Here is a 27,770-nt window from a genome sequence, read left to right on the forward strand (position 1 = left end):
TTTACATGTGCAATAATATAAAAAAATTTGCCATATTAGTCATTTTGTGAAAGAAATCTTAAATAAAAAAGAAGAAAAAAGTAAAGTATAGTATGTTTTTGCTCTGCATTTTTCATCATGAGTCTCTGGGGTTGTCTTGCTAAGAATAACGAGGTCTTTCACAGTTGTTCATCAAAAAAACATTGCTGTCACTGTACACTGTTCTGATTCTACTCATTTCATTTTTCATCAGTTCATATAAGTCTTTCCAGATTTTTCCAAAAATCATCCTGCTTGTCATTTCTTTTAGCACAATAGTATTCCATCACAACCATATACCACAATTAGTTCAGCCATTCTCTAATTGATCAATAACCTCTCAATTGCCAATTCTACAACAGAGCTGTTATAAATATTTGTGTATAAATGGGTCCTCCTCCCCCCTCCCCCCTTTTAAAAAGTCTCCTGGATATAGTGTATTTCTGAGTCAATGGGTGTGCAATGTTTTAGAGACCTTTGGGAAAAGCTCCAAATTGCTCTCCCGAATGTCTGGATCAGATCATAACTCCACCAACAGTGTATCGTGCATTGGTGTCCCAATTTTTCCACATCCCCTCCAACATTTATGATTTTCCTTTTCTGTTATATTGGCTAATCTTATAGGTGAAAGTCAGAGTTGTTTCCATTTCTCTAATCAAGAGTGATTTTTTTGGTATGTCTATAGATGTCTTTAATTTCTTCATCTGAAAACTGCCTATTCATATCCTGTAGCCATTTGTCAATTGGAGAATAACTTTTACCCTTACAAATTTGGCTTAGATACCGGAGATATTTCCTGTAAAATTTCCCCCAGCTTTCTACTTTCCTTCTAATCTTGGTTGCATTGGGGTTTTTCTCTCACATTGTTTTATTTTATTTTTTTAGAATTTTTTTTTCATAATTAGATGATTCATGTTGTCTCCCGCCTCTCTTCCCTCCCCACTCCTGGAGCTGACAAGCGATTCCACTGGTTTAGACATGTTTTATTGCTCAAAACCTATTTCCATATTATTCATATTTGTAATATAATAATCTTTTAAGAACTACAACCCCAAATTCTATATCCATGTAAACAAGTGATAAATCATATGTTTTCTTCTGTGTTTCCGCTCCCACGGTTCTTTCTCTAGATGTCGATAGTGTTCTTTCTCATAAGTCCCTCAGGGTTGTCCTAGATCATTGCATTTTTAGTAGCAGTCAATGACCTTTAATCATCCCACAATGTTACAGTTTCTGTGTATAATGTTCTCCTGGTTCTGCTCATTTCCACATCAGTTCATGGAGATCTTTCCAGTTCATATAGAAATCAAGCAGTTCATCATTCCTTATAGCATAATAGTATTCCATCCCCATCAGATACCACAATTTGTTTAGTCATCCCCAATCAAGGGACATCCCTTATTCCAATTTTTTGCCACCACAAAAAGCTCAGCTATAAATATTTTTGTACAAATATATTTTATCTCCAGTAGCAGAATAGCTGGATCAAAGGGAATGCAATCTTTTAAAGACCTTTGGGCATAATTCCAAATTGCCTTCTAGAATGGTTGAATCAATTCACTCCACCACCAATTTTGCCACATCTCCTCCAATATTTATTATTTTCCACCACCATTTTTGCCACATCTCCTCCAATATTTATTATTTTCCTTTACTGTCACATTGCCCAATCTGCTAGATATGAGGTGGTAGGTACCTCAGAGTTGTTTTGATTTGCATTTCTCTAATCAGAAAGGATTTAGAACACTTTTCATGTAATTATTGATCGTTTTTTTATTTCTTCATCTGAAAACTGCCTATTTGTAGACCTTGAGCATTTGTCGATGGCTTGATTTCTTGTAAATTTGACTTAGTTTCTCTTATATTTGGGAAATCAGATCTTAGACAGAATTTTGTCATAAAATTTTCCCCCAGTTTATTGCTTCCCTTCTAATTTTGGTTGCATTGGCTTTGTTTGTACAAAAAAATTTTAATTTAATGTAAACATAATTATCCATTTTATGCCTATAATGCTCTCTATTATTTGGCCATAAATTCTTCCCTTAAGATATATCTTACAGTTAAACTATTCTGTGCTGCCCTAATTTGCTTAAAGTGTTACAAATAATGTTTAAATCTACTCATGTTGATCTTATTTTAGTATACAGTATTAGATCTTGGTTTATCCTTGGTCTCTGCCATATCATTTTCTAGTTTTCTCATCAGTTTTGTCAAATAGTGAGTGCTTGTCCCAAAATCTTAGATATTTTGATTTATCAAACACTAGATTACTATGGTCATGTATTAATGTGTATTGTGTACCTATTCTATTCCACAGGTCCACCATTTTATTTAGCTAGTACCAGATTGGTTTGATGATTACTGTTTTGTAATATAGCTTGAGATCTGGTAATGTTAAGCCACCTAACTTCACATTTTTTTTTCATTAATTCCCTTGATGTACTTAACCTTTTGTTCTTCATGATAAATTTTGTTGTTGTTGTTGTTGTTTTCTCTAACCCTATAAAGTAATTTTTGGGCAGTTCAATTGATATGGCATTGAATAAGTAGATTAATTTGGGCAAAATTGTCATTTTTATTACATTTGCTTGGCCTACCCATGAGCAAATAATGTTTTTCTAATTGTTTAGATCTAATTTTATTTGTATGAAAAGTGTTTTGTAATGGAGACCATTTTGTTCCCAGGTTTTTCTTGGCAAGTGAACTCCCAAGTATTTTATATTTTGTACAACTAACTTAAATGGAATTTGTTTTCTATTTTTTGCTACTGGGATTTGTTGGTAATATAAAGAAATGTTAATGATTGTTGTGGGTTTATTTTATGTCCTGCAAATTTCCTAAAGGAAAAGTTAGTTATTTTAGTTATTTCAACTAATTTTTAGTTGGATTCTCTCAGTATATCATCATATTATCTGGAAAAAGTGATAATTTTGTTTCTTCGTTGATATCCTAATTTTTTTCCTTCTCTTATTGCTATAGCTAACATTTCTAGTATTGAATAATAGTGGTGATAATGGGAATCCTTACTTCACCACTGGTATTACTGGGAAGGCTTCTATATTGTCTCCATTACAGATAATGCTTGTTAATGATTTTAGATAAATACTATTTATCATTTTAAGGAAAGCTCCATTTGTTCCTAGGCTCTTTAATGTTTTTAATAGGACTAAGTGTCAAAAACCTTTCTGCATCTTTTGAAATAATCATATACATTTAGTTGGTTTTGTTATTGATGTGGTCAATTATACTGATAGTTTCCCTAATATTAAACCAGCTCTACATTCCTTATATATATATATAGGTCCCACCTAGTCATACTGAATAATCCTTGAAATAATCTTCTTGCTCTATATTATTTAAAATTTTTTGCATTGGTATTCATACAGGAAATAGGTCTATAGTTTTCTTTCACTGCTTTTGATCTTCCTGTTAGGTATCAGCACCATATTTGTGTCATAAAAGAAATTTGGTAGGGCTCCTTCTTTGTCTATTTTCCTAAATAGATGGTGTAGTATTGGATTTAATTGTTCTTTAAATGTTTGGTAGAATTCACTTCTCAATCCATCTAGCCCTCAGGATTTTTCTTTAGGGAATTCATTGATGGGCTATTCAATTTCTTTTTTTGAGATGGGGTTGTTCAAGTATTCAATATTTTCTTCTATTTATCTGGGCAATTTACATATTTTAAATATTCATCCACTTAGGTTTTCAATTTATTGGAATGTAATTGGGTAAAATATATCCTAGTAATTGCTTTAATTTTCTCTTTATGGGTTACAAAATTAATTTTTTTTCCATTTCTGATACTTGTAATTTGGTGTTCTTTTAAAAAATCAAATTAACCAAGTTTTATATATTTTATTGGTTTATTCATAAAAACCATCTCTTTGACTTATTTATTAGTTCAATGGTTTTGTTTCTTTCAATTTTATTAATTTCTCCTTTGATTTTCAGGATTTCTAATTTGGTGTTTAATTGGGAATTTAAAATTTGTTCTTTTTCTAGTTTTTTTTTGTTATGTACAATTTATTGATCTATTCTTTCTCCATTTTACTGATGTAAGTTATTTAGAGATACAATTTTCTCCTAAGTTGGATGTATCCTAAAAACTTTAGTATGTTGTCTCCTTATTGATAATGAATTGTTCTTTGATCTATTTATTCTTTAGTATAAGGTTAGTTTTCAACTAATTTTTCATTTTTTCGGAAGCCCTTTGTTGAATGTAATTTTTATAGTGTTATGGCATGAAAGTGATACATTTAACATTCCTGCTTTTCTGCATTTGATTATGAGGCCTTTATGTTCTGCTATATGATAATTTTTTGTGAAGGTGCTTATACTACCAAGAAAAGGGTATATTCCTTTCTATTCCCATTCAGTTTTCTCTAGAGGCTCATCAAATCTAGTTTTTCTAAAATTCTATTCACCACCTTAGTTTCTTTTTTTGTTTGTTTATTTTTTGGTTTGATTTGTCTGATTCTGAGAGGGGGAGGTTAATATTCTTCTTTGGGAATTTGGATGCTATGCCATTTGGTACACATAGGTTTAATAAATTGATATTATTTCATTGTCTGTGGTAACTTTTACCTAGATATAATTTCCTTCCTTCTACTTTTGCCTTGTGTAAGTAAGGGCTCAAGGGGGAAAGATGGAATTTTGCAACAAGAGCTTGAGTAGCAACATGAGATTCTCATTGCTGAGCAATACAATCTCATACTGAGCCAATCTAGTTGAAGTGAAAGTTTGGAGATTCTTCTTCAGTACGCTCTCTATTTGGTGTGCTGAGTACAAATTCAGCTTGCATCCCAACACAAGGTCACTTGGTTGTTGCACCATCAGGGCTACAGAAGCTATAGCTTGGAGGCAATGGATCATGCCCCTAGTCACCATATCAAGCTGTAAGCTGTAGTAAGCTATTGGTCTCAAGTTTTGTCTTAGAGTCTACACTAAAACTCCTGAAGCTATCCCTTTAGCTTCTTGGACAAACAAATGGAATTCTTTGCTATAGTCTGAGATTCCTAGGGCAGGAGCTGATATTATAGCCTGTGTTCGGTGTGACAATGCATTGAGATGTTCCTTGGTGAGTTTCAAGGGTTATGAGACTTCATTCCTGGTCAAGTCAGAAAGGCATTTTAAAATTTGACTATAATTGGCAATCCACTGTCTACAAAAACCTGTGACACCTATAAATGCTCTTAGCTGTTTCTTTGACTTTGGTGCACTAAAGTTTGGATGTCAGCTATTCTCTTCTTGGAAATTTTCCTTATACTATTTTCCAAGATGAATCTCAGGTATTCTACCTTTGGAATTACCCACTGTAGTTTGCTTTTTGACACTTTATGCCCTCTTTTGTAGAGGTCAATTGGGAGAGCCTTTGAATCCTGGAGACAGACTTTTGCAGATGGAGAAGCAAGAAGTATATCATCCACATAGTGGATTAGTTTGCTGTGTTTGAACTTGATAGTTTCTAAATCTCTTTTTAGCAATTGGCAAAAGATCAAAGCCGATTCCAAAACTCCCTGTGCAAGACATGTCCAGGAGATCTGATTCCCTTGCCAGGTGAAGCTGGATATTTTCTGGCTGTCCTTGTGGACAGAGATGGTAAAATAGGCATCTGAAAGATGGATGACCGAGAACCATTTTGCATTGCTTGGTATTTCAGATATTATGCTACTTGGACTTGGTGTTACTGTGTGGGTCTTTTTTACAAAATTATTTACTGCCCTTATATCTTGCACAAATCACCAAGTTGCTTTGCCTTGAGGATTTAGCTTTTGCATAATAGGGGTGTTATATTCAGAGATTATTGGTGTTAATATTCCCTTCTCCAGGAGGCTGTCAATGATTGGGGTTATTCCTTCCATGGCTTCCTTGCTTAATTTGGATTGAGGAATTCATGGTGGAGTACCATCTTTGACCTCAATCTTAACAGGAGTAGCTGATTTTAAGATTCCCACATCATTGGAATGTCTTGCCCAAACCCCTTCTGGAATGTCTTTTAGAATTTCAAATATGGCTTTGTCATCTGGCTCTTTATCCAATTGCCCAAAGAAAAGCAATGGGTAGTGTTTCAGAGACTGTTGGGGAAGATGTAGGTAAATCTTTCCTGTCTGGTCACACTGTATGGTTGCCCTTATTTTACACAAAAATATCTCAGCCAATCAGGTTCAAGGGACAACTTGGCATCAATAGGAATGTATGGTCTAATGTCAAAGGTCCCAATTTGACCATTTTGTAGTATGATGTCAAGATTTCTGTTTATTTCTGGCTTTTCAGGTAGACCAATGATTCTCAAATTGTCTCTCCTTGATCTGTTTTCCTGATCTGTCATCTTCACAGTGAGATATTTTATGCTTTCTTCTATTTTGTTAGTCTTTTGACCTTGCTTTATTAATTCTCACAGTTTTGCAAGATCGTTGTCTTCCAATTGCCTAATTCTGGATTTTAAAGACTGGTTTTCCTTGTCAGTTTGGTCTATCCTGCTTTTTGTGGCTTCCAGCTATTTCTCCAATTTGGAGTTCTTGTCCTTTAAACTGTTATTTTCTCTTTGAATTATTTCCCACTTTTCTTGCCAGAAGGCTTCCATCTTTTTGATAAGCTCCAATTTAAATTCTTCAAGAGCTGGTGGACAATTTCCTTTTTTTTTTGGAAGATTTTGGTGCATTTATTTGAATTTCCTCTTATATTTCCTCTGTAGCCTAGGTTTTTACTCCACAAAAATTTTCCAGGGTCAACCCCTTCTTCTTGTTTTTCTTGGTGGAGGGAGGTTGTTGTTCCTGGGCATTATTTGCCATAACTGTGGAGGTTTTTCCTTCCCTTTTTAGTTAGAAATCTGAGTGAGATGGGCAGGCTCTCTGTGTATGGAGTTAAGGAGCAATGCTTTTGCCTGAGGCAAGCTCTCGAATCTCTGCAGCTTCTGCTGTTTGCTGCCCTTCTTTATGCTATCTTCTGGCAAGCACTCATGGTCTGTGCTCTTCAGCCTGCTGGGGTTTCAGGTCTAGCTTCTCTCAGAGGTAGATCTTTGGTGGTCTTAGTCAGATTCCAAGGACCTAGAGGTGACCCTCACTTACTCACTGATTCTGGTGCTCGCTGGCTCTGACTCTGGCTCCTTAGGTGGGGTGGGGGAGGGTAGATAAGCTTGCATTTTGGTGGGAGCTTTTTCACCCCCTTATAGTGTGGAAATGCCCAAATCCCACATACCTTCAATGCTGCACCCTACTGTAGAGTCTCTTCATTTGTATTATTTTGGGTTGTTTGGTCTTTTGAGGTAGTCTATATCCATAGGTGCTGAGGAGAGGAAGAGTCCTGCGTCTAGACTTCTGCCATGTTTACCTGGAAGTCCCCAGTTTGACTATTTTGGATTTAAATTTAGGGACTCTTTGACCTTTCCCTGTTGCCCCTTTTATCTGGACTGACCCTACTATAGTGCTGTCCTCTGGGAATGACTTGAGGACAGACTGGGTGGCACTGGTGTCAATTAAGCTTTGTAATGTTGTTCAGCCACTTTAATCCATACATATGGCACTGGGCTTTTGTTACTTTGAAGCACAGGTGCCATCAGAGCTTGAATATTTAGTTTCCCCAAGTCCCATTCTATATCCAAATTGGTCTCTCCTTGTTCTGAAACCTTGGTTTCTGCTTGCAAGTGTGTTTCCTGTTGCATTTGCTGATTTTCTCTGAGATACTCTTTGTTGTTGCCATGAACATGTCTTGTTTTCCTTTAGTATCTCCATATTGCCACAGTTTGATTGAGTGTCATTTGAGATTATTAACTGTGCAGAGTATTCTCTGTCCCTATTGCTATGCTTGATGTCAGTTCATGTTCAGTTAATGATTTTCCTTCTTTGTGCATGCTTTGTTCAGTTATTGTTGCAGGGGTATTTGCTGATGATGTACATGTAGCTATAGATAGTGTATTCTCTTGAGAAACTTGCATCTCTGAATTCTCTTCAATGTGAGGTGTGTTGGGAATACATGATAGACTATGCATCCCATTCCAGTCTGACATATTTACAAGGTGTAAAGGAATTTGTGGTTCTTGGATAAACATGAAGCTGTTTTGTGTGTTTATGGCTGTGTTTCCAAAGTCCCATTCATTCCGTTCTCCTGCTTTTTTATGTTGGTTTTTAAGGTTTCCTATGTCATGCTGCTCTAAACATTCAGGGATCACTTCAATTCCAGGTTGCATTGCAGTGTTACAATCCTGGCTTTGTGGTTTTAATGTTAGTAGTGTAATGATGTTGCTTGCTAGTATCCCTATGGATGCCTTAGGATGGAATTCCTTGACTGCAGGTTGAGGTTTGACGTTCTTCATTTGTCAATTGAATTCCCCTTTGCAATAACATTTCCTAGCATCAATTGTTTTGGAGGTCTACATGTTTGGATGCTAGAAATTGCTTCTTGTACCACCTTACTGAACCATCTTTAACTAAGTTCTCTGTGTTATCATGGTTTTCTTCTGCACTCTGCACTTTAAAGTTTATGGAACACCTAGGTAATTTTGTTTCTTTTATTGTTATTACTTTGTTCTTATTTTAGATAATCTTTACTCTGTATTGAGGACTTCTGCAAGTATTCACTTGTAACTTCTACACATTTATCTTTGCATGTCAGTAAGTTCTCCATGTGTGTTATAATGTAATTCATGCTATCTTTATTGCTTTCTTGTACCCCGTTCTGTTTTTCTTGTGTTCCAAAGATCCTGTTCTTTATTTCTATTACATCTCTTTGCAATTCCTCTTCTTCTGCAATTTGCTCTATAGTTTTTCTCTGTGCTATGTTATTCTCAAATATATTTTCAGTAACTAAGTATTGTCCATTTGGTTTCTTTGTCCTATAACTATCCCTGCAACTTTTCTTTATTCCCTTTGATGTTGATGCATTTTCCTGGCTTCATAAAGTGACATTCTTGCTAGTCCCTGAGACTAATTGTGAAAACTTAGGTCTGGCCCCTTGCTGGATCAGGGTCTGCATTGTATTGAGATCCAGTGCCTGTTGGTGTAATGAACAGGTGTTGTTGCAATATTGTGAGTTATTATTGATTGCACTATTGTTTCTAGTGTTGTTGTTGTTGTTGTTGTTGCCATAAGATTTTTTAAAAATATTTTTCTGGTCTATTTGAGCCTTCAAGTTACAAAATCTCACAATGTGCCCAAGTTTTCCACAAACAGAGTACCATTTGGAGGTGAATTGCCTGGCTTGCTGATATTGTACCCTAGGTGGTTTATAAGTTTTGAGGGTAGCCAGGTTTTTTACTTCCTCTATTTCTTTGTGTTTAATAGTGTTTTTTGGCCTCTTTTAATTGTTGCTTCAGGTCCTTTATTTGCTCATCTCTCTCACAGTGCTGTTCCCAATTAGAATAAAAAAAGATACATGGATGATTCTTGCAGATCCTCTAGGCTCATGGTTTCAAATTTTGGACAAAAGTGCTTAAAATAAAGTTTGATTGGAGGGGTACATCCCTTAAGGAATCCTGACATGTTGGATAACCTGTTCGTTGTGTTCAGGGAAACTCAAGATTGTTTCAGCAGCTTCCACAAGGCAATCTAGGTATAGGGAAGGATGTTCAGTGATTTCTTGGTACATTCTTTTGAATTTGGCCCAAGAAATTGGCTGTGCAGAGAAACTTTTCATACCCACTAAGAGGTCTTCCCTTGCTTTTCTTAAATAGCTCAAATTATGAGGGTTAGAAAGTTCCAGGTCTGCATATTCCAATGGCCAGTCTGTCAAATTTGGATCTTCCCTGGTCTTATTAATGAATTGTTGTTTCTCCTCTGGGGTAAAAAGTTCTCCCAGAAGAAGTTCTATGTCAGAAAAATTCGGATCATATAGTCTAATTGCCTTTTTCAGCTCTTTTATTGATTTATAAAGCTTGAGATAGAACTTGGGCATTCTGTGTTTTAATCCCTCCAAATCTGCAGCAGAGAAAAGTTTATTGATTTTTAAATCCCTGAGTCTTCCTGTAGCATAGTGTGATCCTGGATGGGTAAAATATTTTCTGAACCCTCAGCACCCCCTGTGTCTCGCTTGTCTGTGCCTATAGTGTGTTCTTGATTTGTTCTAGATCAGAGTCCTTTGCAACTGTTTTGGTTGCTTTTAATTCTTGATACATTTCCTTCAGTTTATCTATTTCCTGTAAGGCCAGTACTAACTTTTGTTTATCTGTGTTCTGTGTTTGCCAAAGGTCTTGTGTAGAAAGGTTTTCAAGAAGGTGAAAAGATGCCACAGGGAGATGACTGTCCCATAAGCTACAGGGAAGAATGACCACAATTGCCCCACTTCCCCTTTAATACAGTCCCAGTAGTCCAATAATTTCAATATTGGCAATAGATAGTTTGGAAGCGCATTGTAAATTATGTTATATAACCAAAACCCCATTTGGCCATTTGGGACAGCATAACCAGGTATGCAATCACTACAAGTAGCTTTAGATCCATTTTGCCACTTGTTAGAAAAAAAAGCTTCTAGTAAGGCTTTAAATCTACCCCTTTAAGAACACCACCCCCTTTGGAGTGAGTTTGTGTTCTGTAGACTTTTGGCCAGTGAGGGCTACTATTTTACAAAATGGCTACTTTCCAACTCCCACTCAGGCTGCCAGTTAGTAAAGATTCTAATAAGTTGACCCCTTTTCTGGCACCCTTCCTGACACTTATCTGAAATCATAATTGCTACCCCTGTGTTTTTTTTTTTAAGAAACTCTTACCTTCCATCTTAAATCACTACTATTAGTCCCCAGTGTCACATGGCTAAGAAGTGTCTGAGACCAGATATTAACCCAGGACCTCCCATTTCAATTCTGGCTCTCAATCCATTGAGCCACTTATCTTCCTCCACTACTCCTGCTTTTTAAACTTTAGCTGAATCATAATAGATTCTTTTTTTTTAATATATTTTATTTGATCATTTCCAAGCATTATTCGTTAAAGATCATTTTCTTTTCCTCCCCCCATCCCCCATATCCGATGCGTAAGTCCACTGAGCATTAGATGTTTTCTTGATTTGAACCCATTGCTTTGTTGATAGTATTTGCACTAGAGTGTTCATTTAGAGTCTGTCCTCTGTCATGTCCCCTCAACCTCTGTATTCAGGCAGTTGCTTTTCCTCGGTGTTTCCACTCCCATAGTTTATCCTTTGCTTATGAATGGTGTTTTTTTCTCCTGGATCCCTGCAAGTTGTTCAGGGACATTACACCGCCACTAATGGAGAAGTCCATCACCTTCGATCGTACCACAATGTATCAGTCTCTGTGTACAATGTTCTCCTGGTTCTGCTCCTCTCGCTCTGCATCACTTCCTGGAGGTTGTTCCAGTCTCCATGGAACTTCTCCACTTTATTATTCCTTTTAGCACAATAGTATTCCATCACCAACATATACCACAGTTTGTTCAGCCATTCCCCAATTGATGGGAATCCCCTCGTTTTCCAGTTTTGGGCCACCACAAAGAGCGCAGCTATGAATATTTTTGTACAAGTCTTTTTGTCCATTATCTCTTTGGGGTACAGACCCAGCAGTGCTATGGCTGGGTCAAAGGGTAGATATTCTTTTGTCACCCTTTGGGCATAGTTCCAAATTGCCCTCCAGAATGGTTGGATCAATTCACAACTCCACCAGCAATGAATTAATGTCCCTACTTTGCCACATCCCCTCCAGCATTCATTACTTTCCTTTGCTGTAATGTTAGCCAATCTGCTAGGTGTGAGGTGATACCTCAGAGTTGTTTTGATTTGCATCTCTCTGATTATAAGAGATGTAGAGCACTTCTTCATGTGCTTGTTAATAGTTTTGATTTCTTTATCTGAGAACTGCCTATCCATGTCCCTTGCCCATTTATCAATTGGAGAATGGCTTGATTTTTTGTACAATTGATTTAGCTCATTATAAATATGAGTAATTAAACCTTTGTCAGAGGTTTCTATGAAGATTTTTTCCCAATTTGTTGTTTCCCTTCTGATTTTAGTTATATTGGTTTTGTTTGTACAAAAGCTTTTTAGTTTGATGTAGTCAAAATTATTTATTTTACATTTTGTGATTCTTTCTATATCTTGCTTGGTTTTAAAGCCTTTCCCCTCCCAAAGGTCTGACATGTATACTATTCTATGTTTACCCAATTTACTTATGGTTTCCTTCTTTATGTTTAAGTCACTCACCCATTTTGAATTTATCTTGGTGTAGGGTGTGAGGTGTTGATCTATTCCTAGTCTCTCCCACACTGTCTTCCAATTTTCCCAGCAGTTTTTATCGAATAGTGGATTTTTGTCCCAAAAGCTGGGATCTTTGGGTTTATCGTGTACTGTCTTGCTGAGGTCGCTTTCCCCCAGTCTATTCCACTGATCTTCCTTTCTGTTTCTTAGCCAGTACCAAATTGTTTTGATGACTGCTGCTTTGTAATATAGTTTTAGGTCAGGGACTGCAAGGCCCCCATCGTATGTGTTTTTTTTCATTATTTCCCTGGATATCCTTGATCTTTTGTTCTTCCAAATGAACTTTGTTATGGTTTTTTCTAAATCAGTGAAGAAGTATTTTGGTAGTTCAATGGGTATGGCACTAAATAGATAAATAAGTTTGGGTAGGATGGTCATTTTTATTATATTGGCTCGTCCTATCCATGAGCAGTTAATGTTTTTCCATTTGTTCAGGTCTAGTTTTAGTTGTGTGGCGAGTGTTTTGTAGTTGTGTTCATATAGTTCCTGTGTTTGTCTTGGGAGATAGATTCCTAGGTATTTTATTTTGTCTAAGGTGATTTTGAATGGGATTTCTCTTTCTAGTTCTTGCTGCTGAGCTGTGTTGGAGATATATAGAAAAGCTGATGATTTATGTGGGTTTATTTTGTATCCTGCAACTTTGCTAAAGTTGTTGATTATTTCAATTAGCTTTTTGGTTGAATCTCTAGGATTCTTTAAGTAGACCATCATGTCATCCGCAAAGAGTGATAACTTGGTCTCCTCCTTGCCTATTTTGATGCCTTCAATTTCTTTATCTTCTCTAATTGCTACTGCTAGTGTTTCTAGTACAATGTCAAATAGTAGGGGTGATAATGGGCATCCTTGTTTCACTCCTGATCTTATTGGGAATGCATCTAGTTTATCCCCATTGCAGATGATATTAGCTGTTGGTTTTAGATATATACTGTTTATTATTTTTAGGAATGACCCTTCTATTCCTATGCTTTCTAGTGTTTTTAATAGGAATGGGTGTTGTATTTTATCAAAGGCTTTTTCTGCATCTATTGAGATAATCATGTGGTTCTTGCTAGTTTGCTTGTTGATGTGGTCAATTATGTGGATGGTTTTCCTAATGTTGAACCAGCCCTGCATCCCTGGTATGAATCCTACTTGATCATGGTGAATGATCCTTCTGATCATTTGCTGGAGTCTTTTTGCTAGTATCCTATTTAAGATTTTTGCATCTATATTCATTAGGGAGATTGGCCTATAGTTTTCTTTCTCTGTTTTTGACCTGCCTGGTTTTGGAATCAGTACCATGTTTGTGTCGTAAAAGGAGTTTGGTAGAACTCCCTCTTTGCTTATTATGTCAAATAGTTTGTATAGTATTGGGATTAACTGTTCTCTGAATGTTTGATAGAATTCACAGGTGAATCCATCAGGCCCTGGGGACTTTTTCTTAGGAAGTTCTTTGATGGCTTGTTGGATTTCAATTTCTGATATGGGATTATTTAGGAATTCTATTTCCTCTTCTGTTAGTCTAGGCAGTTTGTATTTTTGTATATATTCATCCATTTCTCCTAAATTGGTGTATTTATTGCCATATAATTGCGCAAAGTAATTTCTAATGATTGCCTTAATTTCCTCCTCATTGGAGGTGCTGTCCCCCTTTTCATCTTTAATGCTGTGAATTTGCTTTTCTTCCTTCCTTTTTTTAACTAGATTGACCAGTACCTTGTCTATTTTGTTTGTTTTTTCAAAGTACCAGCTTCTTGTCTCATTTATTAAATCAATAGTTCTATCACTTTCGATTTTATTAATTTCTCCCTTAATTTTTAGGATTTCTAATTTGGTTTTCTGCTGGGGGTTATTAATTTGATCGCTTTCCAGTTTTTTCATTTGCATTTCCAATTGATTGATCTCTGCTCTCCCTTGTTTGTTAATATAAGCATTCAGGGATATGAATTTACCTCTGATTACCGCTTTGGCTGCATCCCAAAAGGTTTGAAAGGATGTTTCGCCATTGTCATTTTCCTCGATGAAATTATTAATTGTTTCCATGATTTCTTCTTTAACTAAACGGTTTTGGGGTATCATATTGTTTAATTTCCAATTGGTTTTAGATTTGGTTTTCCATGTACCATTACTAATCATTATTTTTATTGCCTTGTGATCTGAGAAGGCTGCATTCATTATTTCTGCTTTTCTGCATTTGTGTGCTATGTTTCTGTGACCTAATGTATGGTCAATTTTTGTGAATGTGCCATGTGGTGCTGAGAAGAAGGTGTATTCCTTTTTATCCCTATTTATTTTTCTCCATATGTCTATTAATTCTAATTTTTCTAAGATTTCATTCACTTCTTTTACCTCTTTCTTATTTATTTTTTGATTTGATTTATCTAAATTTGATAATGGTTGGTTTAAGTCTCCCACTAGTATGGTTTTATTGTCTATTTCTTCCTTCAATTCTCCTAGTTTCTCCATTAGAAATTTGGGTGCTATATTATTTGGTGCATACATATTGATTAATGATATTTCCTCATTGTCTATAGTCCCTTTTAACAAAATATAATTACCTTCCCTATCCCTTTTCATCAGGTCTATTTTTGCATTGGCTTTATCAGATATCATGATTACCACTCCTGCCTTCTTTCTATCAGTTGAAGCCCAGAAGGTCTTACTCCATCCTTTAATTCTGACCTTGTGGGTGTCAACCCGCCTCATGTGTGTTTCTTGAAGACAACATATGGTAGGGTTTTGGATTCTAATCCATTCTGCTATTCGTCTACGTTTTATGGGTGAGTTCATCCCATTCACGTTCAAAGTTATGATTGTCATTTGTGGACTCCCTGGCATTTTGATTGCCTTCCCTAATTCTAACCTTTTCTTCTTCGGCTCTACCTTTTAGTCCAGTGATTTACTTTGAAACAGTCCCCCTTGTCCCCTCCCTTGATGTTTCCCTTTTTAGTCCCTCCCTTTTTGTTCCCTCCCCCTCCCCCCTCTCTTTCCCTCCCTTTTTGTTCTCCCTCTCCCCCTCCCCCCCTTGGTTTTCCCTTCTCCTTACCCTTGTTGGGTAAGATAGAATTCAAGATCCCAATGGATCTGGATGTTTTTCCCTCTCAGAGCTGATTTCCCTGAGATTGAGGTTTAAGTAAACCCCCCCCCCTCTCTTCCTCTCCTTCTTATAGGAGTTTTCTTCCCCTCCCCTTCCCATGTGAATCTTTGTGTGAGAATGATTATTCTATTTGGTCTTTCTTTACCCCCTATTTATACATTACATTTTCCCCACATGTTAGTATACATAGGTTGATATAAATGTAGTCCTTATAGAAGAGAGTTTGAGTAAAAGAAGAAGATAACATTTTCCCCTTTCCTTAATATTTACCTTTTCAGGTATTCCTTGCTCTTTGATTTTCGGTATCAAACTTTCCACAGAGCTCTGGTCTTTTCTTTGCAAAAAGTTGGAAGTCTTCTATTTTGTTGAATGCCCATACTTTCCCTTGGAAGTATATAGTCAGTTTTGCTGGGTAGCTGATTCTTGGTTGGAGACCCAGCTCTCTTGCCTTTCTGAAGATCATGTTCCATGCCTTACGATCATTCAGAGTAGAACTTGCAAGGTCTTGGGTGACCCTGATTGGCATTCCTTTATATCTAAATTGTCTTTTTCTGGCTTCCTGTAGGATTTTTTCTTTTGTTTGATAGCTTTGGAATTTGGCAATTACATTCCTGGGAGTTGTCTTTTGGGGGTTTAGTGTAGAAGGTGTTCTGTGAGCTCTGTCAGTGGCTGTATTGCCCCCTTGTTCTAGAATCTCTGGGCAATTTTCTTTGATTATATCTTGTATCACCATGTCCAGTTTGGTGTTTATTTCTGGCTTTTCTGGGAGTCCAATTATTCTTAAATTATCCCTTCTCCCCCTATTTTCCAGATCTATCACCTTGTCGGTGAGATATTTTATGTTCTCTTCTAATTTCTTGGTATTTTGGCTTTGCTTTATTGATTCTTGCTCTTTTACACGTTCGTTGTCTTCCAGCTGCCTGATTCTGGCCTTTAAAGCCTGGTTTTCTTTTACAGTTTGGTCAAACTGGTTTTGTAGATGCGTGAATTTCTTTTGCATTATTTCCAACTTTTCCTCCCAGAAGGCTTCCATCTTTTTGGTCATTTCTGATTCAAATTCTTCATAGGTTTGTGGAGAGTTTCCATTTCCTTTGGAAGGTTTTGGAGCATTTTCTTTTATATTATCTTCTGTCTGCTCTGTATTTTGTATTTTGGCTCCATAGAATGTGTCCAAAGTCGCCCCTTTCTTCTTATTTTTCTTGGTATTTTGGGGCTTCTGTGGTTCTGTGGAGTTTGCCATTTCTGAATGTGGAGGATTAGTTTTTCTTGTCTCTGTCTGGTGTTCAGAGGCTTTAGTCCTGGGCAGATGGTTCTATGAGCTTTCCCTGGGTTAAACTGAATATGCCTCACTGGAACTGGAATGGAAGGGTCGGACCACAAGGCCACACTCTCCCCCGGCTCGCTTTCCGGAAGTTGCCTTCAGAATCGCTGGCCGTGAGGCTGTTTCGTCGGCCTGCGGGGGGATGGGCTGCAGCTAGCCCAAGCTCCGAGGGCAAGGACTTTCACTGAGACTTGGATAGCAGGATCCAGCCCATGAGGCTGTCTTGCCCGCCCTGAGGGTTGCTGTTGTTTCGACCAGCTCTCTGCAGCGGAAGCCCCAGGCAGTAACTTTCACTGGGACTCCGGTAGAAGGCCCTGAGGGTTCTGCTCTCTGAGCCCGGCCGGGCTGCGGCTTCTGGGAGCCTTGGACTCTGCGCTCCTACCCCTGAGGTCCGAGTGATCTCGGGTTCTGGCTTTTGAGGGGAGCCGTACCTTTTGAACCGGGTCCAGGTCCAGGAGGAGGGTTCCCAGGGTCTGTGCTGTTGATCGTTTTGAATTTCGGCGCCTTAGGAGCTTATCGTTTGAGATCGGTCGGGAAGGGTTTTCCGGAGATCTGAGCTTTAGCTTTCTCTAAGCCGCCATCTTAACCGGAAGTCCCATAATAGATTCTGCTCCAGTCCTTTACCTTTACTCTACGTGTCTCCCTGTTTTAAATGTGTTTTTTGTAGATAGTATATTATGAAATTCAGGCTTATAATCCATTCTCCTATCCTCTTCCATTTTATGAGTGAGTTCATCCCATTCATGTTCAAAAATATGATTATAACTGTGTTTCTCTCCATATTATTTTCCCCCTTTTTCCCTTCCCTTCTTCTCCTTTCAGCTTTTCTTTGTTCACAAAGTTTTTTGTTTCTACTACTGCCTCCCCAAGTTCAACTTCTCTTTTGTCTATCTCCCTCTTTTCTTATTACCTCTCCCATTCTTACTTCCCTATAGGGTAAGATAGGTTTCAACAGCTAACTGAGTATGGATACTATTCATACTTTGCACCAAGTCTGATGAGAATAAGGTTCAACTATTACCAGCCACCACCATCTACCCAACCCTATCTTCCCCTCTACTGTCTTGATTCTTACTTATCTCTTCATGGGAGATAACTTACCTCTAACTTTCTCTTTTTTTTCTGTTTTCCCAGTCTATTCCTGTTTCTTATGCCCTGAATTTTTGTGTTTTTTTTCAATATCATCCTATTATATTCAACTTACTCCTGCTCTCTGTATATGTATATTCCTATTCACTGTCTTCATAGTGAAAAAGTTCCTAAGTATTTTCAGTACCTTAAGTATCCTAAGTATTTTTAAGTATCATAAATATCTTAAGTATGTCAGTTATCACCTTATGTAGTAATGTAATCAGTTTAACCCCATTATTTCCCTTAATTACCTTAAATATCTCAAGTACCTCTTGTGTCATAAGTATCCTAGTTAAACACTTTTCCATGTAGGAATATGACTAGTTTAACCCTATTGAGTCCCTTGATTTTTTCTTTTCTTTTGAGTGTCAAATCTGAAGACAGAATTTTCTTTTCATATGGGTATGTAACCTGGGGTTTTGGTTTTAAAGGATTGCTCTTTTACAAAAGTGAATAATAAGGAAATGGGTTTGATTGTTTATGTTTACACACACACACACACACACACACACACACACACACACACACACATATATATCTCAGTGGCATTAATTGTCAACTCCAGGAGGGGAGAGAGATGAGGGGAGGGATAAGACATGAATCATGTAACTACGGAAATTTTTTAAAAATTAAAAAATAATAATAATTCAAAAAAGAAAAAGAAAAAAAAGAATGTTCTTTTTGTCCCTGGGTGTTTCTTCCTGGACTACTAAATTCAATTTTACTGGGCAGATGATTCTTGTTTGTAGTCCTAGATCCTTTGGTTTGTGGAATATTATATGTCTTACAATATTGTGTCTAAATTCTTTTTTCTTTTTTAATCATAATTTTCAGGCAGTCCAATGATTCTTATGATCTCTCCTGGATCTATTTTTCATGTTGGTTTATTTTTTTTAATGAAATATTTCAGATTTTCTTTTTTTTTCATTCTTTTGAATTTGTTTTATTGTTTCCTGCTGTCTCATAGCATCATTAGCTTCCATTTGTCCAATTCTAATTTTTAGGGAGCCATTTTCTTGCTTGAGGTTTTATACTTTCCTTTTTAGAGCTTTCATTTTCTCAACCAATTTTTTTCTATCTCTCCTATTTGTTTTGTGATCCTCTTTTAGAACTCTTCCAGGAATTCGTGTTGGGTTTGATATCCTTTTACATTTGCATTTGAGATTTCACACATTTCCATTTTGGCATTGCTGTTTTCTTCTGAGATTCCATTTTGGTCTTCCCTGTTGCTGAAATAGTTTTCTCCAGTCTGCCTTTTTCTTTGTTTCTTTTCTTTCTTTCTTTTTCTTTTTGCTTATTGTTGGGGGGAATGGAGAGCTTTTTTTCATGACCTTGCCTATATGTTGAAACTCAGTTCTACCCCAGGGGTGGAGAGGACTATTTTGGAGTCCCCCCAGCTACCACATTGGATTGAGCTGGATTCTGCTTCTCTGCTTCTAGTCTCCCAGATGTTGTAAGCAACAGTTGTACTTGCACCAGGGCAAGATGGGTCCTGTTTGCTGTCCCTATTTTCTTTGCCTGAAATCCTACTTCACTCTTTTTTCTGTTGGTTCTGCTGCTCCAAAAAAATTTTTGAGGCATTTGGGGGCTGGGGGAGGGATTGTGTGGAGGTGAGTTTGGGAAAACTTGGAACATTCCTTACACTGTCATCTTGGCTGCCAGAAGTAGAAGTCTGCAACATTCTTTTTGTTATGTAACATTGCCTATATGGTTTCCTTCTGGAGCCTTGTATCCAGAAAGGAGGAGAGCTCCTTGGGACCCCTCTATGTCCTTTTCCCTGATTGGATGGAGGCTCACAAAGCCTAATCATAAATAAGAAAGCAGACCTCAGACCTTCCAGCCCTCATCCACCCTTTTACTGTCTGAACCATCTTGAAAAACTGACCCATTCAAGAAGACCCTCACACACTTTCTCACCAACCATCAGGAGCTAGTTCTGTGATGGAACAGATTGGACCATAGTAAGATGGCATTATCTATGGCTGCTGAGCCAAGAGTGTCATTAATTTTTCCTTGGCACCAGAGTGGATGATGGGAAACATTGGGGTTAGGATATGACAAGAGATACACAGGAACCTGATAATATCTTCATACCCAGGATAGTTTTCATGGCTCGAGACTATGCCACCCAGAGGTTTGTGTTTGGAAAGTTCATCAAAGACCACCCGTTGCACACCCAGACACTGGCCCGGATGGAGGTGAGAGAGCCCCAAGCCCATTTGTCTCTGGCTTCAGCCTAGGATGACCAGGACCAATTCCAGGAATTCCCAACCCCCAATCACTCTTTACCCAGCCACCATTCAGGAGCCCTCCTACAGAGAGGACACCCCCATTCCCAAAGAGGAAGAGATGATGAACCTGGGCCTGGGGTCCAGCTGAGGCTACAGGCAATGATGGAGATACTTCATACTCTTCTCCCCATGCCCATCCAAGCCATAGGGTGTCAATCTTGATGACCTACAAGAAAGGAATCCTGGGTGGTCACCCCAGCTCTGCTTATTAAGTAGCCATAGAATTCTGGGAAAAATCACAGTCTCTCCCAGCTCAGTTTCTTCAGCTCTGAAAAGAGGAAATGGGGTCAGAGTGGGTGTCAATAAGGCCCCTTCTAGGGCTAAAAGGAGATGCTCGATATTTTCTCTGATAGAGGGTGGTGATGAGCCAAACTGGCTAGAAGAAGGATGAGAATGAGCCTTAAATTAGCATTTGCTGATGGCTGATCCTCCCGCTCCCAACCCCCGACCTTTTGGGGTTGAAGTTGATCATGCCCAGAGACAGCCATCACTTGCCCCAGCCCAGGCCCTTCCTGGCTCACTAGTCCTTCCTTCTTCCTGGCTTGACAGGTGCAGGTTCGAGGCGGGTTCCTCTTGGTTATGGAGCTGGTCAGGTTACTTGGCCTGGAAGAGACCAATATGGCAACCACACAAGACTCTCACCTCCTCCGACTGCTGGCGTCTGTGGCCAAGCTTTACACTGGAAAGCAGGTGAGAACCCTGGAGACAGGGGAGGTGAGACAGACAGGTTCTGGGGCTGCCGCTGAGGGCCTGGGCTCATCTCTGTAGTTCTTCATGATCCTCCCCTGTCATCTCAGTCCAGAAGCAGAGTGATGTAATGGGACATGGAGGGCATTAGCCTTGCCCCTGGAAGAGCTGGGTTCTACCACACAGCTATGTGACTATGGACCAAGTCACTGAGCCTCAGTCTCCTAATCTGCAAACTGGGGATGTGTTTTATAAACCCTAAAGCCCTATATAAAGTGGGGGGAGATACCAAAGGAACACGCCTTTATTAAGCATCTACTGTGTGCCAGGTAGTGTGCTAAATGCTTCATAAATAAGTTCTCATTTGATCCTCACAACAACCCTGGGAGAGAGGGGCTATTTTAAGCCCCCTTACGTTCTGTTGTCAAACCAATATTAAGTGTCATTCTAAGGCAGAAGAGTGGTGAGGGCTAGGCAGTTGGGGCTAAGGGACTTACCCAGTGTCACATAACTAAGAAGTGTCTGACACTAGATTTGAACCCAGGTCCTTCCATCTTCATGCCTGCTTCTCTATCCATTGTGTGGTCTAGCTGCCCCAGGTAGGTGCTATTATTAAATCCATTTTACAGTTGAGGAAACTGATTCAGAACGTGGTCAAGCAACTTGCCCAGGGTTACAGAGCAAGTGTCAAGGTCTGATTTGAACTAGAATTTTGACTCCAGGTCCAGCACTCTAACCACTACACCACCAAGCTGCCTCACAGCTAAAGGGTGCCTATTTGCTCTTAAAGAACCTTATGAGGCCAGCAGGTTCCATGAGAGAAACTTGCAGATACAAAAAGATGGTGACTTGCCCAGGGAACCTCAGTTTGAGAGAGCACCCAGTCCAAGCAGCACCAAGCCAACAATCCCCTCAATCAACAGTCCCCTGACAAATGAAGACACCCCCTTTCCTGAGGACCCCCCCAAAGAAGGAGGAACCTCTGAGGCAGGATCTCCTTGGTCCTGGAGGATGGAGCTGATGGTTCAGAAGGCACCACAGGGCCCAAGAGAACAAGTCTAGTGTCCATATGACACCCTTGAAGCAGTTGAACAGAGCTCATTGTCCATCCCTTCCCTCCAGCAAATTCTCTCCAAGTCCATGTAACTTCAACCAAAGCCATATGGCTTGGACGTGGACTCGAGACCCCTCCCCATCCTCATTGCCTCTTTTGGCTACTTTCTAGCTGCTCGATTTGTTGTTCAGTTGTTTCAGTCACATCTGACTCTTCATGGCCCCAACTGAAATTTTCTTGGCAAAGATCCTGGAGCAATTTGCCATTTCCTTCTCCAGCTCATTTTATGGAAGAGGAAACTGAGGCAAACAGAGTTTAGTGACTTTCCCAGAGTCACACAGCTACTAAGTGCCTGAGGTGAGATTTGAATTCACAAAATTGAGTCTTCTTGATTTCAGGCCCAGTGTGCCACCTAGACAGCCTGTAGCTCATCAATGTCCTTCCCTAAAATAGGTCATAAGAGGGGCAGTGGATAGGCAACTAGGCCTGGAGACAGGAAAACTTGGGTTCAAATCTGGCCTCAGACAAGTGCATGCTGTGTGACGTTTGGCAAGTCACTTAATGCCCATTGTCTAGCTCTTAGCACTCTTCTGCCTTGGAACTGATACTTATTGATTCTAAGACAGACACTAAGATTTTTTTTAAATAACAAACTAAAATAAAATAGGTCATGAGAACTGAACCCAATCTCCCAAATATGGTCTAAAACTCATCCTTCCTTGCTGGTGAAATAAATTTCTCCCACCTTTTGAAGAATAAAATTATTGTTAAAGTAAACCAAAAAAATATTAATTTTTATGCTTTTTGGAGAGAGCTCCAACAGATGCCTGGATTATTATTTTTTAAAACTGCTACCTTCCATCTTAGAATCAATACTGTGTATTGGTTCCAAGGCAGAAAAGTGGTAAGGACTAGGCAATGGGATTTAAGTGACTTGCCCAGAGTCACACAGCTGGGAAGTGTCTAAGGCCAAATTTGAACCCAGGACTTTCCATCTCTAGGCCTGGCTCTCAATTCACTGAGCTACCCAGCTGCCCCCAGATGCCTGGATTATTAAATCCCTCCTTTCATACTCCATTCCACATCTGGGCCAAGCTTGGGATCTGTTTTCCAAAGTCATCTATTTCCTCTTTCTGTCTAGGTGGTCTGTAAAGTATTCTGAAATAATCTGTCTCCCGTTTCCCTCTTTGTTGACATATAGCCAAATGTTCTCCCTATCTTACTCTTCCCTCTTGAGGTTTCCTCACCAAGTACTTCTTTTGAGCATACAATGCTGCTCAGCTTCCCCCAAACCCTCACACTTGCTTCTCTAATTTCCCTTAAATAAGACATAACCTTGTAGATCTATATTCCAATTGTGAATCTCATCTTTTTTAATTTTTCAAATATTTTCTATTTTTCAATTATATGTAAAATATATTTAAATATAATCTTTTAAAATTTAAAGTTCCAAATTCCTTCCCTCCCTCCCTCCCCTCACCCCTCCTTCAGAAGGTAGACAGTTTGACAAAGGTCATACATGTGCCATTGTGCAAAACGTATTTCCATATTATTCAGGTTCTGAAAGAAAACACAGACAAAAATCAAAACAAGAAACAAGAAAATAAAGTTAAAAAAGCATGCTTCAATCTGCATTCTGATTCCATCAATTCTTTCTCTAGAGGCTGGTGGCATTTTTCATTGTGACTCCTTTGGAACTGCCTTAGATCACTATATTCCTGATAATGAAGGGATTGGGGAGGATTGAAGAGGTAGGTCCTGGGGATAAGGAAGAATTGGTAACAGGGAATGGAGGAGATGAAAGGACAGAGACTCAGGAGGGCTGGAGAGGTAAAGTGGAGGAATACCCTCTGTGGCTGAGAGGCTGTCTTTAAAATTCCCTCACATTCATCCCACAGGAGAGGTACCCCCTGGGTAAGGTTAGGTTAATGATGACAGGACCAGTGTCCTTGAGAGAACTTCTGAGGACTAATGGAGATTACTTAGCACAGTATGACTAGTAGTTGAACCCCAGGAGTTCCCCTTGTCTGGCATACTGTTACTGTTGGCTCTTGTTGTTTCGCCTAGGATAATGGTTAGCTGAATCATCAGCCTCTCATTCTTTGTTCTCCCTTCAATATGAATCTGACTGCAATTTTCTATTTCTCGAGAAGTTTAATCATTATAATAAATCAAGAAAGAGGATAGGTTTAAGGGAAGAGGAGACCCTACTGGGTTTCTAGTTTTTCTTCAGCTGAGCCCAGATGGCTCTACTTCAACTTATCTATCTTCTTCTTAGCTAACCAATGTCTCTATCCTACCTTAACAAGTGGCAAGGGTCCTTCTTGGGAAGGTCAAGGGATGAAAATGATCTTCTGGGTGACCCCCCGAAGTTAAGGGACCAGCCCCTTCTCAGCAGCTGTTGTTGTTTGTTCTTCCTCTAAAGGATGCTCTCAAACATACAGGAAACTTCTTTTTCTTCTGGGTACGGGAAATGGAGGCAAGACTTTTCCACAGGCTGGGATCTAGAGCTCCAGGTCTTTGCTCCACACTTGACTGAGTTCAGAGGGCAAAAGCCTTCAGTTAGCAATTTCTCTCACAATCCTCTTCTCCCACTTTAACTGTCATTCCCCCTCCTGTCACATTCCAACTGATGTCTGCTCCATCTCAGTGGGCAGAAATACAAAAGCTTGATTCACAGTTTTCCTTTCCACAATCATCCCCATTTTATGTTGTGACCTTCCCAAGGTCACTATTATACTTACCAAGCTAACAATCTAATTTCTAACAACTCCCCCCAAAATAATAAACTTCCCTCAATTACTCTATCTCTATTCTATGCTTACTTTATCTAATCTAAGGAATTTTATGCAGGAAAGTTTTGGATAAGGGTAGTTTGGGGTTTTACAATAAAATTCAGTACAATAACTTTTTTTGAACAGAACATTACAAAGAACTGTGAATCTTTATGCTAATACTACTTACTCTTGCTAAGTTAAACTAATAGTTTTCCTACTTTACCTATCTATAATTATTTGCAAACTATTTAATCCATATATATTTGTATTAAACACAATTTCAGCATCAGCTTTAAAATAAACAATTAAAACTTTACTATCTGTCAATGCAATTTACTTCTATTCCTAAATATAACTATCTATTCTATGTCTAAATTTAACTCCTAATCTATTCCCTACTTATTATATTTTCTACATCCTTATTCTAATCTATAACCTAGTCTTATGTACAGTGTATGTACATGCTATGTTACATATTTACAGACTGTATCACTGTTACTGACCTAATTACAGTGTATACTTTATTTACAGAGATTATTAATTAGATTTTATTAATTTCTCCTTTGACTTTTAGGATCTCTAATTTAGTCTTCATCTGAGGATTTTTAATTTGTTCACTTTCTAGTTTTTTTATTTGCATGCCCAATTCATTGACCTCTGCCCTCCCTAATTTCTTAATATATGAACTCAAGGATATAAATTTCCCCCTGATTACTGCTTTGGCTGCATCCCATAGGTTTTGAAAGGATTTCTCATCATAGTCATTTTCTTCAATGAAATTATTCATTGTTTCTATGATTTGTTCTTTAACTAACCGGTTTTGGAGAAACGTATTGTTTAATTTCCAATTAATTTTTATTTATCTCTCCATGTACCCTTACTAATTAATTATTTTCATTGCATTGTAATCTGAGAAGGTTGCATTATTATTTCTGCTCTTTTGCATGTTTGCAATGTTTTTATGCCATAATACATGGTCAATTTTTGTGAATGTACCAGGTGCTGCTGAAAAGGTGTATTCCTTTTTGTCCCTATTTATTTTTCTCCACATATCTACTAACTCTAATTTTTCTAAGATTTCATTCATTTCTCTTACCTCTTTCTTATTTATTTTTTGGTTTGATGTATCTAGTTCAGATAGAGGAGGGTTCAGGTCTCCCACTAGTATAGTTTTTCTTTCTATTTCATCCTTAAGCTCCAGTAGTTTCTCCTTTAGAAATTTGGATGCTATGCCATTTGGTGCATACATGTTGAGTACTGATATTTCCTCATTGTCTATACTGCCTTTTATCAGGATGCAATTATCTTCCCTAGATTTATTTTTACTTCGGCTTTGTCAGATATCATGATTGCGACTTCTGCCTTATTTTTATCAGTTGATGCCCAGTAGATTTGGCTCCATCCACTTACTTTCACCCTATGCGTATCTACCTTCCTCATGTGTGTTTCTTGTAGACAGCATATGGTAGGATTTTGGATTCTAATCCACTCTGTTATTCACTTGCATTTTATGGGTGAGTTCATTCCATTTACATTCAGAGTTATGATTACTAGCTGTGTATTTCCCAACATTTTGATTTCTACTCCTGGTCCTGCCTTTTCTTCTTTCACTATTTCCCTCTACACCAGTGTTTGTTTTTAATCAATCCCCCTAGTTCCCACCCTTATTTTAATTCCCTTTCTACCCCCTCCATTCTTATCCCCCCTTATTTTCCTTGCAGTCTTTCTAAAACTACCCCCACCCTCCCTTGTACTGCTTCCCTTCCCACCAGTCCATTTGCTACCCTTCTACTCCCCTATAGGGCACAAATCTATTCTCTGCCCCCATGGATTGGATTGTTCTTCCCTCTTTGGGTCAATTTCAATGAACATAAGAGTTAAGTATTTCCTATCTCCAACCTCTTTACCCTTCCAGTGTATTGCTCTTCTCCCCCCTCCTGCCATGAGCTTCTTTGTGACATATAAATTTACCCCCTTTTGTTTCTTTTCCATTTCTTTTAGTATTAACCTCTTTTTTAGCTCTAGTTGTGTATATATATATATACATGTATATGCATTTATGCATACATATATCTATATACCTATTTATGTCTTATCATTTCATCCTATACAGTTTGTCACTTTTCCCTCTAAGTATAATTATTCTATCTGCCCAGTTGATAATAACAATTTTTAAGAGTTACCAATGACCTCTTTTCTTATAGGGATACATATCATTTTAACTTATTGAGTCTCTTTTAAAAAAGGTGGGTTTTTTCTTTTTTCCCTCTTTTTTAATTACCTTTTAATGATTCTCTTGAGTTCTTTGCTTGGGCATCAAATTTTCCATTCAGGTCTGGTCTTTTCTTTACAAATTCTTGGAATTCTTCTATTTTGTTGAATGACCATACTTTCTCCTGCAAGAATAAAATCTTGTTTTGCTGGGTAGTTGGTTCTTGGTTGTAGACCCAGTTCCCTTGCTTTCCAGAATATCATATTCCATGGCTTTCAGTCCTTCAGTGTGGATGTAGCCAGATCCTGCGTTATCCTCACTGTGACAAGTTTTTAATAAAGCAATGAGCTCTGCCTCTTGAATGCTCACATGCTTTGGTAAGGATGCATACCATAATCTCTCTGTTTGTGTTACTACTGCTGATCTGGTGTACCTTTCGCCGTTAAATATCATGCTTGAACCATTTGTATACATTCCAATATTGGCATGTTCCAGGGGGATGTCTTTTAAATCATTTCTTGGTTTCTCTACGAATGATATTGTTTCCTGGCAATTATTTATGAGTTTCCCTTCTGTGGGGAGCCATCTTACCCCCGCTGTCTGACAGAGTCGCAGTCTGGGGAAGTGGAGACTGCAAAGCAGTGCCCAGAAAATAAGGCACCCACAGAATCCCCTCTATATGACTTCTCTAATTTCCCTTTCTAATGGAATTGTTATGATTATTGTTCTCTCCCCAATATAGGAGTAATAATATGAGAGCAAATACTTATAGGGTTAACACATATATGTCCCATTTTAACCCCCTTAGAATAGGACCCCAAAAAGAGTATATTTGCAGAATTAAAACCCAAAGATCACTACTCATTACCCCCTCATTTCTTTCTCTTAGCAGAGGCATATTCAGAGGCCTCACACCCATTGCAGGCCAAGCATGTCAAATACATCAATCATTCCTCTAAAACACAAGTTACAGACACACTTCACTGGTTTGTTATGTTTACC

General features: G+C 38.2%; 1 protein-coding gene across 1 annotated transcript in view; it reads left to right on the forward strand.

The window, feature by feature from the left end:
- The window catches only part of LOC130458190 (acyl-CoA dehydrogenase family member 11-like), a 62,157-nt gene that overhangs the window by 24,034 nt on the left and 10,353 nt on the right, over positions 1 to 27,770 (forward strand). The window contains exons 8-9 of the mRNA XM_056821513.1: positions 19,846 to 19,945; positions 20,588 to 20,728. Of these exons, the coding sequence (XP_056677491.1) occupies positions 19,846 to 19,945; positions 20,588 to 20,728 (241 nt within the window). The remainder of the gene's footprint in view (positions 1 to 19,845; positions 19,946 to 20,587; positions 20,729 to 27,770) is intronic.

This window comes from Monodelphis domestica, chromosome 3, assembly GCF_027887165.1.
Source record: "Monodelphis domestica isolate mMonDom1 chromosome 3, mMonDom1.pri, whole genome shotgun sequence".
NCBI lineage: Eukaryota > Metazoa > Chordata > Mammalia > Didelphimorphia > Didelphidae > Monodelphis > Monodelphis domestica.